Raw genomic sequence first — 20,321 nt, 5'->3', positions numbered from 1 at the left:
ATAGGAAATGGAAATATTGTTAAATATTTACTAGTATGCATGTTGTTGTTGATGAGGAGGAAGAAAAGGATGATGTTTCTAATGATGATGCTAATGATGCTGATATTTATGACAAGATGGTTATAATATCAACAATAATACAAGAATTTAAATGATATCGCTAGCTATGATTATTTAACGGTGGTAATGTGTAATATACATGTACTAAACCCTGAAACAGAAAAAAAGTGCAAAATACATGTACATAATACATTTTAATTTATTTAAATTTGTTAAACCTCTCTCTCTCTCTCTCTCTCTCTCTCTCTCTCTCTCTCTCTCTCTCTCTCTCTCTCTCTATCACACATCCACTTTATCTCCCGATTTACTGATATCCAGTGAATTCTAAAGTATAAATTTAAAATTATTAAAATTTATAAATGGAAATGCTATTTGTCATAAAAAATATGAAAAAGTACATAATAAATATTCTTAATAGTTTCAATTCTTCAAGGCATTCTCTGTTACCTTCTATTGACGAGTTATTGCCCTTTCATTGAATTTTTCATACTTGCGATTTCCAGACAAAGGCTCAGAAAGGATATTGGAGCTCAAATACCTTTTAAATTGAGGAGAGGAAGCATTGAAGTTGTGCATATCGGTTTTTGTTTTTTGATTTTTGCATTAAAAATGGCGCTAAAGGGGGGTCAAAAGTTAGAACGCGGAAAACAGCAAAAAAATTCAACATATTTTCCTTCATATCTTAAAAACTAAAAATATTTTGTTAAGACATATAGAAGAAAAGTTGTGCGTAATTGCAAGGGCTTTCATACAATACTATTCAAAAGGGGCAGGCCCCTATAATTAAGGATCTAGGGAGTTGAAAGTTTTTACTTTATAACACAAAAACCGTAAATATTTCGATCTGGATCTTACGAACAAAATTGTTCTTTTAAACCTTTTTGATCTGATGAAAATGTTGTTTGTTCAAATGTTCCGGGGTATTGCGTAATACATGGTAGAAAGTACGCCAGGTAAACAGGTAGCGTTTTTCATTCGGAAAGGAAATCAGACCTCTTCACGTGTTTAACTTAAACAGACTTGTCATCAATTATATGCCCTACGGTATTTAATTTTAATTTTCTTTTAAATAAGGTTTTAAACGTGCCCTATGGTTAACTATTAAATTTTTATTACAACTAGTCTTTCTTTTCTTCTTTTTTAGTTAGTTTAATAGTGTTCAGTAGCAGAGAATATTAAATCTATCTTTCTATGTTTATTATAACAACAAACTATGTAAGTAATTTTAAAATTTATGCATTGAATAATTGACGATCATTAGCTGTATGCATATTACGATCGCCATTTTCAGCTCGATGTTTACAGTGTTATGTAACCCAACGCGCTAATCCCACGCTGCCGATCGAGGTCACCAGTGTAAAAGCCACCTGAGGTCACAAACAAAGCAAGTATTTGTGATTGCGTTTAAAATGTATCTGTTTTGAACATATGTTAAAATGTATCTTGTACAAGAACTATTAATTAATGGAAAATTATGTTTTTAATTACATCAAATCAATAAGATATTACTTGACCGATCTTTTATAATCTTAATTCCAAACACTGGTGCATAAAAAATCATTCTCATTTTAATCGCTGTTTTGATCTGTTCATGCAACAATACATTTTGAAAAAATATTGCTCTATCTCGTGTTTTTTGTATTTTAATTCATCTGCAATTGTAATTGAATGGGGTCTTCGGTAAATAATGGAATTACTACGCATGCTACGCACATATTTTTTACCATCACTCTTGTGATTTAGTTTAAAAAAAACGAGACGGGAGAGACGAAATTTCCTTCGGTTAACATTCAATGTAGCATAATTTATTTTAAAAACAATTTCGAGCTTAAAATAATTTACGGTCATTTAATTCATGCATCGTGAATTTTCCTAGGACCCTCACTGCTTTATCACGCATTGACCGATGTACATTCAGAGAGTCGGGTACATTGTAGTATGTGAAATCCAGTGCCAACTAACATCGGCACTTATATTTTCTCCGTTCAATGTTAGAACAAACAAAAAACTGAGTTTATAAAAGAAGCATTAAATAACATTAAATAAATCAGTCTCTGACTGCACATATCTTCAATTCAATATTTAATTACAACCCTTTTTTCGATCAAATGTTGCATGGGAAACAAAACGTTAGAAATATCTGTAGCGAAACTATAAGTGGTCAGGTACACAAAATAAGCATTGCTGTTCTATTTCTTATTGCTTCCACATGATTTAATTATTTTTATGCGCCCGGATCGATAGATCCGAGGCGTATATTGTTTTTGTCCTGTCTGTCTGTTGTCTGTTTGTTTGTTTGTTTGTTTGTTTGTTTGTCCCCAAACTTTAACCTTCGCCATAACTTTTGAACCATGAAAGGTAGAAACTTCATATTTGGTATGCATACTTCACTAATGAGTTGATTTCAATTGACACTAATATTAATGACCTTGTGACCTTGAATGTGACCTATATGCTAAAAAAAGCTTTTCTGTCTGCAAACTTTAACCTTCGCCATAACTTATGAACCATAAAAGATAGAGACTTCATATTTAGTATGCATACTACACAAATAAAGTTCTTTCAGATGACACCAAGGTCAATGACCTGGTGACCTTGACTGTGACCTATTTGCTAAAAATAGCTTTATGTAACTTGCATCATAACTTTTGAATCATAAAAGATAGAGACTTCATATTTGGTGTGCATACTCCACTAATCAAGTTCTTACCAATAACTTCAAGGTCAATGACCTGGTGACCTTGACTGTGACCCATGCAATACTGTATGCTTGAAATAGCTTTTTAGATTTTTGTTGCCGCCGGGCGCATTGTTTTTCACAAACACATCTTGTTTAAAAATAATATCGGGTCTTGGAAATGATTTGCTGTCATTAAGGTCTTCCGTTTCCAACGGAAGACCTTCTACTGATTCTGAAGATTAAGAATATTCTTATTATTCTTTTTTTTTTTGTTTTCTTCCTAGACGCCAACTTTGACTCTTCATATCTTCATCATTCCTGAACGGATTTTGTTCAAATTTTCAGAGCTTTTAGACTTTCTAAAACCCTTTTAGAATTCTGTTTCAAAATTTGGAAATTACCTTCTATCAATGAGTTATTGCCCTTTGATTGAAATTTTCATACCTCCGATTTCCAGACAAAGGCTCAGAAATGGTAATAATTGGAACACAAAACACTTTGGAATTGAGGAGAGGAAGCATTGAAGTTGTGCACATCGGTTTTTGTTTTTTGATTTTTGCATTAAAAATGGCGCTAGAGAGGGGTCAAAAGTTAGAACGCGGAAAACAGCAGAAAATTCAAAAATTGAACAAAAGTTGTGCATAATTGCAAGAGCTTTCATTCGATACTATAAAAAAGGGGCTGGCCCCTAAAATTAGGGATCTATGGAGCTTGGAAGTTTTCGCTTTATAACTCAAAAACGGTTAAAATTTCGATCTGGATCTTACGAGCAAAATTGTTCTTTAACACCTTTTTGATCTGATGAGAATGTTTATTTGTTCGAATATACCGGGGTTATTGCATAATACGAGTTGAAAGTAGGTCAGGTAAACATTTAACGTTTTTATTCGGCAAGTAAATCTGACCTCTTCATGTGTATAACTTGCTGTAAATAATATTCCCTACGGTATTTTATGTTGATTTTCTTCAAAATAAGGTTTTAAACGTGTTTTATGATTCACTATTAAATTATTTATTACAGCTAATTTTTCTTTTTTTCTTTATTTAATTAGTTTTATAGTGAACACGTCTTTAAAAGCGGAAGATATGAAATCTATCTTTCTACGTTTATCATTGTAACAAACTATATAATTAATCTTAAACTTTATGCATCGAATAATTCACGATCATTAGTTGTATACATTTTATGATCCCCATGTTACAGTTATGTAACACAAGCCGCGAATACCACGCTGTCGATCGAGGTCACCAGTGTACCAGCCACCTGTGGACATAAACAAAGCAAGTGTTTGTGATTGTATTAGACCATTGTGTACAAAGACCTATCAATTAATAGAAAACTGTGTTTTTAATTACATCGCGATTCAATAAGATTAATTCACCCATCTTTTATATTTAATCGTAATTCCAAACACTGGTGCATAAAATCATTTTGACTTGTTTTCGCTTTCTTTGGCCTGTTCGCGCAAAAAAAAAATAATTCTCTATTCTGCGTTAATGTATTTTATTTCAATTATAATTGAGAAGGGGCTTCGGCAAATAATTATAAATAGTGATGGATAGTGATTAAAACATTGAAAATAAAAAAAATACTGTATAATATTCTGTTATTCACGTATTTGTAATATAGCAAACAGTTTATATCCAGCTTTGTCGCTTTGTGTCTAAAGTTGTGTTGCCCGGTCCTCGTTTACAAGCACGTGGTTGCAGAGAACAGTGGGCATATGTGAAAATCCATTGTGTACTCCGATAGTTACAAATGGAAAATTGGGTTTGAAATCATGTAGTTTCTTTCATATCATTTAATTTCACTTTATTTCAGCTTGTTTAAAATCAATCGTAATCTCTTGTACATTTATTCATTGCAAGTTTTATGTATTTTGATAGCCGAATAAACACTAGCTGGGTTTGCAATATTTTTTTTTCCTGTTTTTATCGAGGTGGATATTGTTTTATGAATCTTAAACTTACATGCACACGTGCATGGTTAATTGGAAGTGGCGTTTCTAATTCACGGGAAAACATCCAACATTTTCAGCCAATGTGAGTATAAATATACATATATGCACTTTTGCATAGAATAACGGCCTGTATACATTCAGAGTTTCAGAATGCGATTTTTAAAAATTGAAAATTAGTTAATGCTATTTATCATTAACCAGTATCTCGACAATAAAATATCAATTGAATTTAAATTTTTTCCCAAACGTCCTTCCGGTCAGTCATTGTTAATGTTGGTGACATCAAATGTAGATACTAGGGTGTCAGTAAATTATTTTCATCGTCCTCGGTGTTTTCATCATTAGAAATAAATTGCTTGAGGACGTCTTGTTTTCTCTTCTTACATTGGTAACGCGTATGAACAAGCTTTTAAACAAAGCAAACGGCATTTTATAAAAAAGGAAAACGAGAAGAAAAAAAAAACGTGTTTATTTAGATGAAAAACACAATCGCATTCAATCCACATACGGTTTTTTTCCTTCTCCCATGCATTTCGACTATACGGAAAAAAGGCTCAGCAAATCCTTTAGTAATATTAAATGAAAGGTGTTGTACCTTCAAAAGACACTTTATCCAAACAGTTATTACACAGACTACCAAATATATCACGGCGTCCCTAAAAGAATTATTTAAATATTTCAATAAATTCTAATTTAATTCAAAGAAAGCCACACAGTTTTATACAAACATTCCAAAAATAATCTTTCATGTTTCATGGACCGACACGTGGTTATATTTCCTCTCATCACTATAAGTAATACCCCCCCCCCTCCCCTTTAACATGTTTAAAATGAATACAATGTCTTCCTTCTGAGCCGAGAATGTAAGTTGGGTTGATTTGTTTTTGTACATGCAGATATACATGTAGGTTAAGGCTAGTGTTGAATTCCGAAAGAAAGTCACAACCTATTTTTTATGTAAACCAATAATCATACACGACATTTCTATGCCCCGCCATGAATATGGCTTGGGATATAGTGTTTGTCATGTCGGAAGTCTTCCATCCTGCCGTATCTCCTTCCGTCACACTTTGCCTTTAGCTAAGTTTAAAGCTCATTTTCAAACAAACTATCCAAGATATTTTAATCAAACTTCATATACAGTATAGCTGCAGATCTGTAGCTCTCCAAAAAAAAAAAAAATGACAGACCGGAGAGTTGTACAGAGCCACCCACTGAAAAACCGGTCCTACTAAACAGAGTACTACGACGGCGTATTAGTCCCATTTTAACCATGTAGAATTTTTTTTTTTAAATAGTTTGTACGATTTAATAAATCGTCTGTACAATTTAATAAATCGTTTGTACGATTTAATAAATCGTTTGTACGATTTATTAAATTGTACAAACGATTTACTAAATTGTACAAACGATTGATTAAATCGTACAAACGATTTTCTTGTAGTTCTCATATTTTCAGCTGTCACCTTTATATGTAGCCATGTTTTCAAGCATTAATCAAGTGTTTTCCCTTATATTCATGTCATCCTCTAAAACCAATTTTAGACTCGCGGAGGGAGGTGTTCATCTTTACCTCCCGGCTTCGAATCTACAGCGGGACATGATCATGATTTCATTTAAATGTTTATTTTATATACACACAATATATATGGTTTATATAAATGGTGTTCTTTTTCCATTGCTCTGATGAGTATCTTACAACTTAAGATGAATGCATGATGTTTTGTGCAACATCGCCATAATTTACTCTAGTGAAATAATTTAACCCCCCTCCCCAAATGTAAATGTTTATAGCTTATCATGTCTATATATATTCTATAGATATTGATGACATTAGTCAGGCAAGCTTTTAAAAAAACTGTTACTTTTGTTATTATTTATTTATTTATTCGCACAAAGGACATTGGGTAGTAAAGGAGTTCTGGGAATGTTGCACAACAAAATTTGCTTGACGTGTGTACAATTCCGAATTTCTTCTTTTCTAACACGTTATTCTACTGAGCTCGCTGCGCTCGCTATTATACGGTACTTGAAAATGAAAGAAACGTCGTAGTCTTTATTCAAAGTAACCGATTTTCTTGATTGTACAAACAATTTCTAAGAAATTAGATTTTTTAAAAAGTTATAATAAGGAAGAGAATTAATATACGTCTTTTAGATTGCCGACGTGCAATGATCTGATACATGTGTACCGTATTTATGAGAGGTTCATATCTCTTCCCTCGTCTGAAAAGTGTCACATCCATTGATATTTTCTTTTTTGCTACGATTTAAATAATGCTTTAAAAATGATGTCTTTATTTATTTTGGTCATTCTCGAGTTGTAGAGTGCATCCTGGCAATCATAAAGTGACGATAAACTACAGTATATCGATGATGCAATGTATCCAATACATAAATATCTGTCCCACCTGTCTTTTTACGCGGCAACGAAACTCCCCTCCTCAACGTTAGAGTGCAACAAGGGAGATAATTTCAATACTTGCGCATACCATTCAAAATGGAGCTTAAAAACAAATTTCACATGTTGATGCATACTGATGAGAACTATTCAACTGCATATATCACCATTTTTGATCTTGACTTTTCTTTTGACATTGAACTTTCTTTTGACCTTGACCTCACTTCTTTTAGATTAGTGTTTAACTCATTTTTCCTCGGAAGAGCTTATGCAATAGTAAAGTGTCCGCCGTCTCTTCGTCTGTCTAGCTGTCCGTCTGTCTGTAAACAATTTTTCAAAATGCTACTCTACCTACCGGTTTGGTCTGATTTCAATATAACCTGGCACACAAGTACACTTCTGTAAGATACATAATATAGTGCATCGGTTTTTGAATGCTTTAAAATGCTACTCCTTCAACAGTTTTTGCCTGAATTCAATATTACTTGGCACATAAGTAGCCTTTACTAAGATACAAAATATCGTGCATCCGTTTTTGATTTCGATGAACGGTGTTGCCATGGTTACTAAAAATAGAAATTTCTGTATAATTCCTTAAAAATGCTACTCCTCCTACAGTTTTAGTTTGATTTCAATATAACTGGGCACACAAGTAGACTATACTGTGATACATAATTAAGTGCATCGTTTTTTAATTTCGATGAACGGTGTTGTCATGATTACTAAAAATAGAAATTTCTGTAAAATTCCTTTAAAACGCTACTCCTTCTACAGTTTTGGTCTGATGGCAATGGCTAGTTTTCTCTTCCTTTGTTATAAGAACAAACAAGTAGAGCTATAGTCTCGACATTGTGTTGAACCTAATAAATTATTTTGCTTCGATTATGGTCAGGAAAAAAACACATGGCTGAGCATATCCAGTCATTTGGACGAGTCAAGGTTAGTGACAGTGAAACTGTAAATTCGCTACCATTTTTCTACTAGTGAAACATTGCTGATATAATGCAGGGTGGGAAGTGACCTTGACTCAAGTTCAAAGTCACCAAGGATAAGATGTTTTTGGTTGGATGCATGGACAGAAAGAATATCTAAATAAAATGTATGAAATTTTCCAGACAGTAATACATGGATAATATTTTTATAACGAAAGTTAGTCATTGCTTAGATCAAGGTCACTTGGAAAGTTCAAGGTCACATATATATTCCTTTACAGTCTTTTTCCTAGCTAAACATTGTAAGTTGCTTCTCTTACAAGGTTTAAATCTTCACTTGTACAACTTTAGAATGTGGCTTTTGACTTAGACTCAAGGTTACGTCTTCTTATCCTTAGCTCAAACGGAAGACCTATTCGTTGCTTTGCAACGAGCTCGGCTCTAGTTTCTTAGATTTTTATTCAAGCCGTAGAGTTATCTAAAACGTTGCTAGGTCATCGATTTACTCAGTTTAAAATAAAAAAAAATATATATATTATTAACGTAATTCTTAGAAATATTTCTACATATGAAACATGAAGCTGTTCTTGAAAATATATGTGCATATTTTCAAAGATTTGAAAGTGTTAAATGTGAATTCTATTCTTTGACGAATGAATAAAAGTTGCTGCGATTTCGCGTTTTCCTCGGCCGTCAATACATCTATGGACGAGTTCATCGGTTACAGTGAAAGGTGACACAGGGTGACCTATCGACAAAATTTTCCATAATGATCTGCCAATTTTGAAATAATTTTAATTGTACATATACATAAATTAGTGTTAAAGATTGTACCGTCGGGATGTCGATTAAAGTTTTATTTAAAAAAAGGGGGATACCACGGCTGTAACTTGTTCTTGATTTGTAGGGATGATTCTATTATTGGAAAGGTTAAGTTTTTTTAGATCCTATCCCCCTCTCCACATTGAAGTCAATGCAATCGCTACATGTATACGGACATATATCAAGCTATTCTAATTGCTTTATACTTGAGAAATGTGTGATGATGTTTAAATTAGCAAAAACAAAGAAGCATGATAAAACTGTTTTTGGAAGTTATGTTTCCAATTCTCATAAAAATCGAAAATCAAATTAAGCAATTTTTAGTTTTGCTTTATTTGCTACAGAACTTATAATTTTATTGTACAGAATGATATGCTTATGTATTTTTTTTTATTTCCTTGAATAAAAAGAATACCACAATGAGACGATTTTACGGGAACATGATTATTAAAACTAAATGCACGCAGTTTTACATGGAAGAGCTCCCAAAATATATACATTCCGAGCTTTCAGAATACGAGAAAAAATGAGTAATTAGACATTTCTTTAAACAAAAATTGATTCAGTTGCATGCATTTATTCCAAGTCATTCTTTTATTTTTAATGGACTGAGAGATTTTTAAATTTTCTCTCATCGCAATACGTACATGTAACACCCCTTCCCTGAAACGATGCAATGTTTTCCTTTAGAGTTGAGAATGTCAAGTGGTAAGTTTGTTCAAATATGTACAGGTCAAGGCTGGTGTTTAAATCCGAAAATAATCCAAAACATTATAATAATTGTACATGTCAAGCATGCAGATAGTTTGGTTCTAGGTTTCGACAAAACGCATGTTGCCCTCGAGCTCAGTCAATAAATGTATAACGTTAACCAATAATCATACATACACAAGATATTTTTATTAGCAGATCCTCGAATGAATGGAAAAGAATCAAAGTCGGCAAAGATTTTAGTTTCCGTCACAAACTTTCCTATTTAAAATCATAAACTTTTTAATTTCTAAAGCTTATGCCAATTAGAGTATTCAATCAAGCATCGAAGTGTGTACACGAAAGTGTATAATACATTTACTAGTTTCTTTAGATAAGTGGAGGTAAATGTACAATACTAGTATACCAGTTTTCGCTGCGAGTGATTTCCGGTGTAACGTTGAATTTTGACCCGGGTTGAAAATTGACCCGAGGGTCATTTTTCAAAGTTGAATTTTGAGACCAAAGGTGTGGAATTTTGAACATGAAACCGGTTCAAAATTCAACAGCATATCTATGACTTGGTTTTCACAACTGTAATTTAAGCACTGAACAATGTGAAATTGGTTTAGCCCCCCCATCCCCCCCCCCGCTTTCAACAGGCAAGTTACAGTGAAGTCAAAGAAAGAAGATTAATTGACACTGCTATAAAAAAAGCAATTGGATCCCAACTCCACACAATCTCCCACAAATAGGATTTCCGGGTTTGGACTACTAGTTTGGACAATTATTTCTTGTCATTTTTTTAAGATTTGAAATTCATTTTTCTTTTTCAAATAGCCCCCCCCCCCCCGCACTTTCAATTTGCTTCCGACACCAATGTAAACAATGCACACTTAATTCAGTAATTCATTTATATTCTTAGAATAAGATATTCTAAAAAAAATATCTAAGATTTCAAAGTTAGCTTAAAATCGGAATATTTCGTGTAATATTTATTTAAAAAGAAGTACATTTGTATATGTAAATCCTAAATATTAGTAAACATAGTTAAACAATATACAATTTAGTTCATATTTTTTTTTATTTATATTTTTATTTTTTCTTTGCTAACAACACTTCATTTATGTTAAAATACCTAATATTAGTTTTTGGAAAACGGTGAGTCTTTAACGCATTATACACGTACGTTTTAATGCTTATTTCCACAACATTAATAACATAATGTCCATGAAAAACGGATTTTTTTTCAAAGTAAAAGGTTTAGTGATCTTTTTCACATAGTTAAACAAACAGTTCAAGAACGAACCTCGCAGTTAATACATATTTATTTTGTTAAGTAGAGGATGTAAAAAAGGGTGATCTCCCCTTTTTGGGATTAGTTTCATATATATTTGAAGAATATGGGTTTTTGTGTTTGTGACTGGGCTGTTTTCTTCAATTTTGCAGTTGCTTTAATTAGAAAATGTTTGCCTGACTTTCAGCGGTATTTAATTTTTGTAATAAAGTAGTTAAAATTTAACAAAAACCCCCCACCCCCACCCCCCATCCCCCCAAAAAAATCTTGGAAACACAGGATGGTTTTTGAGGATTTTATTGAAGCGGCCTTTTCATCCAATTAAAGAAACATGGTTTGGTTTTCAAGATTGGCTAGTTTCTATTTTTACTTTTTGTTTGCTTGTTTATTTATTGCGTTTCGTTTATTTATTTTGTTCATGGTTTTTTGTCACACTATTTTAGAGGATTTAAACACCATAGCCCCGCATCCGAGAAAAACTTTAGGATTCTCTCTCTCCCTCTATCTTTGTTTGAAGAGGAATGTGCTTTTAGTTGATTAGATCAAAAGAAGTTGCAGGTACGGCGTTTTTTTTAATTCTTGATATAAAAGATGGTGGGAAGTGCACCTTCTAGTCCTTCTCATTCTCAAGGTTATGCTTTGAAAACGATCGATTTTTAGGTCGCGGCAGGCTACTGACAGATACGTTTGTTACAGGGATTTCACCAACCTTGTTTAAAGTCAGCATTACTAACATGTTATGGTCGCTATATTGATCTTTTCACAAACATAACCTATCATTGGATTGATTTTTACCGATGTGTTTCATTCTAATTTTTAGGCTTTTAATTTTGTAAATTTTTATACTGAATTTACCTAGATGGGATGTTCTGTCCACCTGATCAATATTATATAGGGTTCACTTTCTAGACACCAGTTTTCAGAAATTTTGTTTTATGCCCTATTCATACTTTTGTAGTTATTTATTGATATAGATTTTAGAAAGTATTGTCAAAACAGCCACGTAGCATCGTTTTTGAAAGTGGGGGGGGGGGGCAAGACAGAGAAATTTTTGTTTTACTCACCTGAAGAAGTTGACAAGCAAAAAAAAAAAAAAGGAAAAATTTTATGTAACCCAAAGTCGAAAATTCTATTTCGTAGGGGGTGGGATTGGGGGTAGGGGGTAGACGCCAACTTTTCTCAATGCCAACTACTTCCAGTATCATTTTTTAATAATACATTTTCCTTATATCTGGGGGGTGGGGGGTGGGGCAACCAACCTTTCAATGAACATTTCTTATAGTATAAGTAATTTTGGGGGGAAAAGTGGGAGGAGCCCTCTCTCTCTCCCCCCCCCCTCCCCCGGCCCCCCTTTCCTACTTGCCTGCAAAAAATAATGATGTCATGCTTGAAGGTAATTAAAATCGTGTATTGATCAAATTGTACATATATACACGGGATGATAGGTTTATTTCTATTATTCTTGAGAAGGGTAAAAAATTGAATCCGAAATATAGACATAGAGATACTGATAAATCCCGTAAAACAACTTCCCAGTTCAAAAAAATGTTCAAACTCTGAGGCGGGGTCAACATTCAACAGGGTCTATTTTCAACTTGTTTCAACTTGTTGAGGTCATCGGGGATAAGAAAAAAAATATCAAACTGTTGAAATATGACCCCGGTTATAAATTCAACGACTTTTGGTCTCAATTTTCAACGGAGAAAAAACACCGCTGGTTCAATATTCAACGTTGAAAAATGAACCTCGGGTCAATTTTCAACTGGGGTCAATATTCAACGTTATACCGGAATTCGGCACTGCATTTCTGACAATTAATTTCATTTCTAAGAATTCATTATTTTCATTCTGGATTTTTACACTAGATTTCTAGCAATTAAAGTTGACAAAGTAGATGGAATCATAGTTTTAATAGAATATATTTGGTGAAAGGCTAGCTGTAGCTCTCTAGCTCGGAAAATCACCAGAGAGCTACAGTGCCCTTCATATTTAAAAAAAATATATATACTCATTAAGTACAAAAAATGCGCTCGGTTCCGGATTAATTTTCTCCTAATCCTGACCTCAACTGCACAAAAGATGGATTTCAAATGTTTCTGAAACCTCTATCAAGTAAATGTACTAGTACCTGACATCTGAAAGAAGCTCGTTGGACTGAATTATCTTGCCACCCAAAATGGTAGAATAGCAGAAGATATTTTGATATCTCAAATCGGGCTCAGGAGGACTATTTAAAACGGTTGTAAGGGATGTTTTGTTGTAGAAAAAATGAAGGAATGTGCTAGAGACACATTTCAAATCTTTTCAATTACTAGAAATAATGAACTTTGACCTTGAAGTTTAACCTGCTTTTCCAAAATTCCAACATTGCTTAAATTGACCATAACTTTTGACAGAGAAAGGATAGAGCTACCTAGTGTTACACATGCATATTAGTTGTGAATAGGCCTGACGAATAAAGTATTGCTTATATAATGCTGATCAGTGTGTCATGGCCTTGAATCAAAGTCATTTAGGATAAGATATTTTGGCAGGATGCATTGTCTGAAAGAACATGTGTGAAATTGTCAATACAGTACCAAATAAATGGGATATGCTCATCACCAGCGTGTGTGATGATGTGATGCAGGGTCATTTTGACAAGGTCAAGGTAACAAACATTCCTAAGCTATCTAAAACGTTATAAGATGATATCTCCCTTTAAAAAATTGCTTTAACATTAGAATGTGGCATGACATTGACTCAAGGTCATTTCTCACTGTCCGAAGCTCTGACGGAAGACCTACTCGTTGCTTTGCAAAGAGCTCGGCTCTAGTTTTATAGACCGTTGCCACATTTATCGCATGTTTTCTTGAAGGCATTTGTAAGAAAATAGGGCAACTATCTTATAGAAATATTGTTAATTTTATTTCTTTGTCAAAATTCTACAAAATGTTGTGAAGATTTAATGTTAAGTATCTTAACGATGGCTTTCTATGGTAAAATCGACCAGATTGATTATAATATTTAAACTCTCCTTTTTTCCTTCTGAGCATATACGACATCAAAGATAACTTTTTTCTACATATAAAATCATATCTTAAATATAAGTTCTTTGGCGATTTATGTAAAAATCACAGTTTTCACATACGCTATTATTTTCATTTTCTTGGCAGAGATAATTTTTAAACAGTTTCCCGCACAGTGTCGTGACCATACTTACTTTAAAGGTGAATTTCTTTGCGAAGACAATGGGAAACTTATTGGGGTTTTCTGTATTTAGGACCTCTTTCATAGATCATTTCGACGGTAAAAAAATAAGAATAAATGCCTCAACATTTATTTAGCTATGCTGTAAGTTGCATTACTTATTGAATGACCATTGCAGGTAGTGCCCATAAAACTTTTAATATGATTTTCGGGTGCAAAATCTGATCATTTATAATATGTTTCTTTCTTTCTTTCTTTTTAACATAAAGGATTGTCGGATAGGGCAAGCCACTAGATGCTCTAATGGAATTAAATGAACACAATAAAATTTATACCAGTACATGTACTTCGTTTGCTAGTCATGTGTATTTTAAACAATAAAACCAAAAATATGTTTCCTTTTATTTTTAGGATTGTCATGTTCACCAAGAAATGGAGTTTGGCGACGTTTTCTTTTCACAGTCCTGTCAAGAAAAACATGTACGTACATATTTTTTTTCTATTTTTAAATTGATAAATTTTTCATACGAAATCGTATTGCTGCCGATGGAAAAAAAATTTTAAGATGTATGTACGAGATAATAAGTCATACGTACCAAATGTACGAGATACTAAGTCGTACATACGAGACAATAATAAGTCATACGAATGAAATATTACGTTGTACTTACGAAATGCTATGTTGTAAATGCGAGATACTTAGTCGTACATGTACGTACGAGATGATATGTCATACTTTCGAGAGAACATTAAAGCGTACATACGTGATTCTACGTCGTACCAGCGACATATTAAGTCCTACGAGATACATAGTCTTACTTTCGAGTTAAAATCTAGTCCTCCACACGAGATTATGTTTTACGTATGAGATAATATACATATGTAATATACGAGGTAATATAAAGTTAACATTAAAGACTTAATGTTTTAATGTTTAATAATTTTATGAATTATCAGGTATGGACGGCTTGCAAACAGTGCTTGTGAAGTTTATTCTTATGTTATGATTTTACCTCAAGGAAATGATTACTAAAACATATATATATATATATATATATATATATATATATATATATATATAAAGCACAAATTACAACAACTCTTAAACTAATATAACTGCCCTAAGTGAAGGAATATTAATATAGAAAGCACAGAGAAATTCACTTTTACAAGGATACTCACTTCCGCCCCAGCCCGGGGTTGAACTCTCGACCTACGGAATCTGTCTCCTAGCAGTGCAGGAACAGCGCGTTAGACCACTCGGCTATCTAGGCAAGTTAAAAAAACTTGCTTTCGATGCCGATGGAATTCTCACAACGCTGCCCTACAGTACACGGTCATTGAGAATGGAAGTGAGATACAATTATTTGGACATTAGTTTTTAGAGGATCGTTACCAATACATGTTGTGATAAATTAATTTTTATTTATAAAGCACAAATTACAACAACTCTTAAAGAATTATTGGTAACGATCCTCTAAAAACGTGCCCTACTATTAGGAGATATAACAGCGAAAATTGATTGATTGATTATACGTTGCTTAACATCCCTCTCGAGAATTTTTCACTCATATGGAGATGTCCCCGTATGCCGGTGAAGGGCTTCAAATTTTGACCTTTACTCGGCACTCGGCCATTGAGCAGTGAGGGATCTTTATCGTGCCAACGCCTGCCGCTGACACAGGGCCTCGGTTTTTAAGGTCTCATCCGAAGGACCGTCAACTTTCACTTCAAAGTGCCGAGAGCATGGCGAAGGAAGAGTTGCTACCCATTTTATCGACTGAGATACGAACTAACGACCCGATCACGGAGCGAGCGCTCTACCGACTGAGCTACCGTGAACTGTTAACAGCGAAGATAAAAATGCAGTTATTTTTTTAAATGTCTTTTGTTTATGCTACTATTTTACTTCTTTACATTTTATGATGGCAATACTTGATATCGCGATTACTTAACTTAGCGGAACTCTTTCGCGAAGGAGGTAGGAATCGTCTGTTGGGTGGGGGCAATGTGCTTTTCGATACAATGCAAGATCGATCAGTGTAGCATTAATAAGGACAGATAAGTAAAAAAATCCTGGTGGAATACCTCGCTAAACAATCGCTGAACCAGCCTAATATATTTTTGAGAGGAGCCAATCCTAAATTGTCACATTTTTAACGATATTTTTAATTAAGCGGACTCTTAAATTTTCATAGAAAATCGTCACATTTTTAAGCAGATAAAATATTTTAAACTTTCCTTATTTGACAATCTACTATTTGAGGTTCAATATCTGGCAAAACATCGTGATTTTGGCATTAAATTGTTCGAATCATTTGATTGTCACTACTGTAAACAATTTCATTTGCCCCCAGAAATGTAGACTTTTCTCGACTTCCCCGCAAAAGAGCGGTAGTAAGTTAGATAACTGCGAGGTACTCATTGGTAGTCGCGATATAACGTATTAAAAAACACAATTATCTTTTATTTTGGGAACACGCTTTATTCAAGTATGCTCAATCGTCCTAAAATTTTGCAGATTTAAAGTTTGCAATTTAATTTCAAATTATACTTTCTGCATTCAACACTTGATTTGTATAATGTAATATGATGTTTTAAACATATATGTTTGTAAACATGATGATTATAACTAAATTAAATCACGTTGCGAGCAACGAGTAGATCAACCGTTTTATTTCTGATACGACCTTGATTCTGAGAGTTTGATTGATAAAATAAAGAAAAGAGCTTTTGATTTAAAAAATCAGATCAATTCTTCAAAATACGTAAGCAACACAAAAAAGAATGAAATCTATCAGTTTCAAACAACTTTCTGTCTTTTTTATTCACTTACTGTAAGACCAGAATTACTCCAAATGACTCTTTTAACTCCTCTCTGAATTTGAAGGAATCATTGTTGCTCATTTTTAGACAAGATTTAGATGATTATTGAAAATGGTCACGAAAAAAGTTCGTTATTCTCAAAGAATATTATTATATCTCAAATATATTATTCAGATATGCCAATCAAAGTACCTGTTATGCCTTTTTATTTTTTCAACAAATTTATTTTTGGATAAAACATTATAGGTATACAGGCTAATTTGGAGAAAAATGCATGTTTTAATTCTATTTTTGGTACTTTATTTCTTCTATTTAATTCATTTGTTTTAAAATGAAAAAAAAAATATTTGTACTATCAATGTTAAGACATAACAAATCATATCTATTAATAATAATGCTTTATTTCGAGAAGGTAACCCGATTAGTACAAAGTACTATTCTTCCCCGGGGCCTTCTACATTTCAAACAATATACATAAAATGGTACAATCAAACATAATATACAATGTACATGAAAATGATAAGTTCATTTTATAATTTCATAATCGAATGTAGTATACAAATTATTGAAAATATAGGACAATAAATAAGTCAATATATAAAGTTTAAAAGACATTGTTAATAACAATAAAAAGGACATCTATAATAATAAAAATTACAGACGTTGGCTAATTATAACTTTTTCCAAATTCTTTCTAAAAACAGGTAAAGATGGCGATAATTTAACATGTAACGGTAGACTATTCCAGAAATGTACACCTGAATATTGTAAAGAGTTTGTAAATAAGCTTGTTCGATGCTTTGGTACATGTAATCGAAGATTATAATTAAATTCTGAACGCAATGAGTATGATTCAGAACTGTGAAAAATAAAAAGATTCTGGATATATTCTGGGCTCATACCATAAAAAGTTTTATACAATAAAATACATTTATGAAACGTAACTAACTCAAAAACATTTAACCATCCTAGTTTTTCAAACAAAGGCTTAGATGGTTGGTCAGGTGCTGCATCAAGAATAATTCTAGCAGCCCGTTTCTGAAGCTTATGAATTCTCTCAATTATTACATTTGGACGTATTACCCCAGACTGTGAGACAATAGTTTATTGTAGGCAAAATGTATGCATTATACATGTAGAAAAGTTTTCTTGTACTTAATGGAAGAAATTTCTTAATTTTACGGAGCGTAAATAATTTGTATCTCAGGGATTTACAAACTGCATCAACATGACAATTATACTGAAGAGATTGATCTATCTGAATACCTAGGAGTTTTTCAACTTCAACATTTTCCAAGTTTTTGCCAGAAATTTTTGCATCAAGTACTGGGTTATTTAATTTTGATCTTTTTTGTTGTGTACACATAAGCATGCATTTTGATTTGTCTGTGTTCAGTATCATTTGATTCTGTAAACACCAGTTTTCAATTTCACGTAAATCAGAATTTAAATTTGTTTCAATATTATGTACATTGCTGTTACGTAAATGCAGAGTTGCATCGTCCGCAAACATATCAATATTAGAGTAATTTACACATAAAGGAAGATCATTAATATACAATAAAAATAGGAGTGGGCCTAAAATGGATCCCTGTGGCACCCCTGCTGTGATAGGTAAAATATCGGAAGAACATGCACCAATTTTTACACTTTGCTTCCTTTCGTTTAAATATGATTGGAACCACTTGATTGTTAGTGAATCAAAATTATAATGTCGTAATTTCTCTATTAAGATATCATGACTGAATAAATCAAACGCCTTGATAAAATCTAGAAAAGCTATGCCAATTAAATTTCCTTGGTCCATTTCATGCAACCAGTTATCGGTAAGTTTGGTTAGTGCTGTTTGGCAAGAGTGGAATTCCCTAAAACCAGACTGTGAGCTCATAATGAGGTCAAAATCTCTCGTAAATTCACGTACTTGATTAGCAATATGCTTTTCAAAAATTTTCGACAAAGTTGGTAGGATAGATATTGGACGGTAATTACTGGGATCACTTTTATCGCCTTTCTTATATATGGGGGTGACTTTTGCATGTTTCAGCTGGGAAGGGAAGATGCCATTAGTAATGCTAGTATTAATGAAATGAGTTATGGGTTTAGAATTACATTTGCAGAAAGTTTTAAGAGACGGGGACCAATGAAATCTACACCTGCTGATTTATTAATGTCAAGTGAGCATAGCATAGTTAAGACATCGTCCTGGCTTATAGGAAGTAAGCTAAACACATTTTCATCATTGAGTTTGGACTTCGTGAATTCTTTTCATTTTTGAGAATTAAAGCTATGATTGTGTGTTTTAGTTAATAAATTGTCAGAAATTCTTGTGAAATGCTCATTAAAAACATTTACGATTTGTTGTAAATCATCAATTTCTGATTCATTGTCTTTAATAAGAGTGGGTGAAATATTTTTTGACTTGGAAGCTAAATGATTAAGATAGCTCCACATTTCTCTAGGATTAGAGCTCTCCCCAATTGCTGATTTGTAGTAGGTACATTTTGCATTATTAATCAACAGAGTAACTTTATTTCTCCAATGACGAAAATTATCAAAGTCTTTATGTTGATGATAGTAATTTCGTAACTGTCTAGCATCATTAATTTCTGGTGTGAACCATTTCGGACGAGACTCGGTTTTTACACGTTTAGTTTTTACCATAGCATGTTTATTGAGAATGGTATTAAATATGCTGTAGAAGTTTTCCAATATATCATTAGGATTTTGCATATTTGTTAGAACATTAAAATTGGCACTTTGTAAATCAGAGAGAAATTCTTCCTCATTAAAATTCTTAAAATCTCTGTATTGAATTTCAGTGTGTTTTCCCTTACGCTGCATGCTGTTAGATTTACGGGTTGCACAAACAGGGTAATGGTCAGAGATAGCTATTATATAGTACATTGTATTATCATATCATGGTGAAAAACATTTGGAGCAAAGGCTAGATTATGGGAAATTGTTTTTCTTAAATACAACGCATTTAATATACATGATTTTACACAATGCTTTTATACTGATGACTGACTATCAGTCCAGAAAGTGTAAGACTTCTGTCTTTAACTGTTGTCGACCATTCTTGAGAACAAATCCTAATTTTGAAGGCAGGAAAATACGCGATCGGAAGTGAATTAAAAAATATCAGAAAATTCTAGACATATGTAGTATCTACAAGATACATTAAGAGAGATTTAAAATACGTTACTTAAACGCAATATGAATGAGCATGTATTAGAAGGTTAAACATTGGAATAACGTACATGTAGTTTATCTTTTAAAACCGGACGTTGTATTTCTTGTTTCCAGTGGAATTTAACATATTTCAAAAGAGCAAAACTGCAGATACAATTCACATCATTGGGCAGCGATGTTAAAGAGCGTTAACTCTTTATTGAATTTAAAAAAATGACATGGCGGAAGGTAGCATTTGTTCGAAACATTAAAATATGTATCGCTTGTGACA

General features: G+C 32.9%; 1 protein-coding gene across 1 annotated transcript in view; it reads left to right on the top strand.

Annotated features, from left to right (window-relative positions):
* Window positions 1-20,321, top strand: part of LOC134230682 (uncharacterized) — an 82,812-nt gene that overhangs the window by 37,175 nt on the left and 25,316 nt on the right. The window contains exon 6 of the mRNA XM_062712518.1: window positions 14,444-14,512. Within this exon, the coding sequence (XP_062568502.1) occupies window positions 14,444-14,512 (69 nt within the window). The remainder of the gene's footprint in view (window positions 1-14,443; window positions 14,513-20,321) is intronic.

The sequence above is a fragment of the Saccostrea cucullata genome, unplaced genomic scaffold, assembly GCF_032062105.1.
Source record: "Saccostrea cucullata isolate Sc308-1 unplaced genomic scaffold, CSIRO_AGI_Scuc_v1 ctg695, whole genome shotgun sequence".
NCBI classification, from domain to species: Eukaryota; Metazoa; Mollusca; class Bivalvia; order Ostreida; family Ostreidae; genus Saccostrea; species Saccostrea cuccullata.
This window is presented reverse-complemented; position numbering and strand designations above follow the sequence as displayed.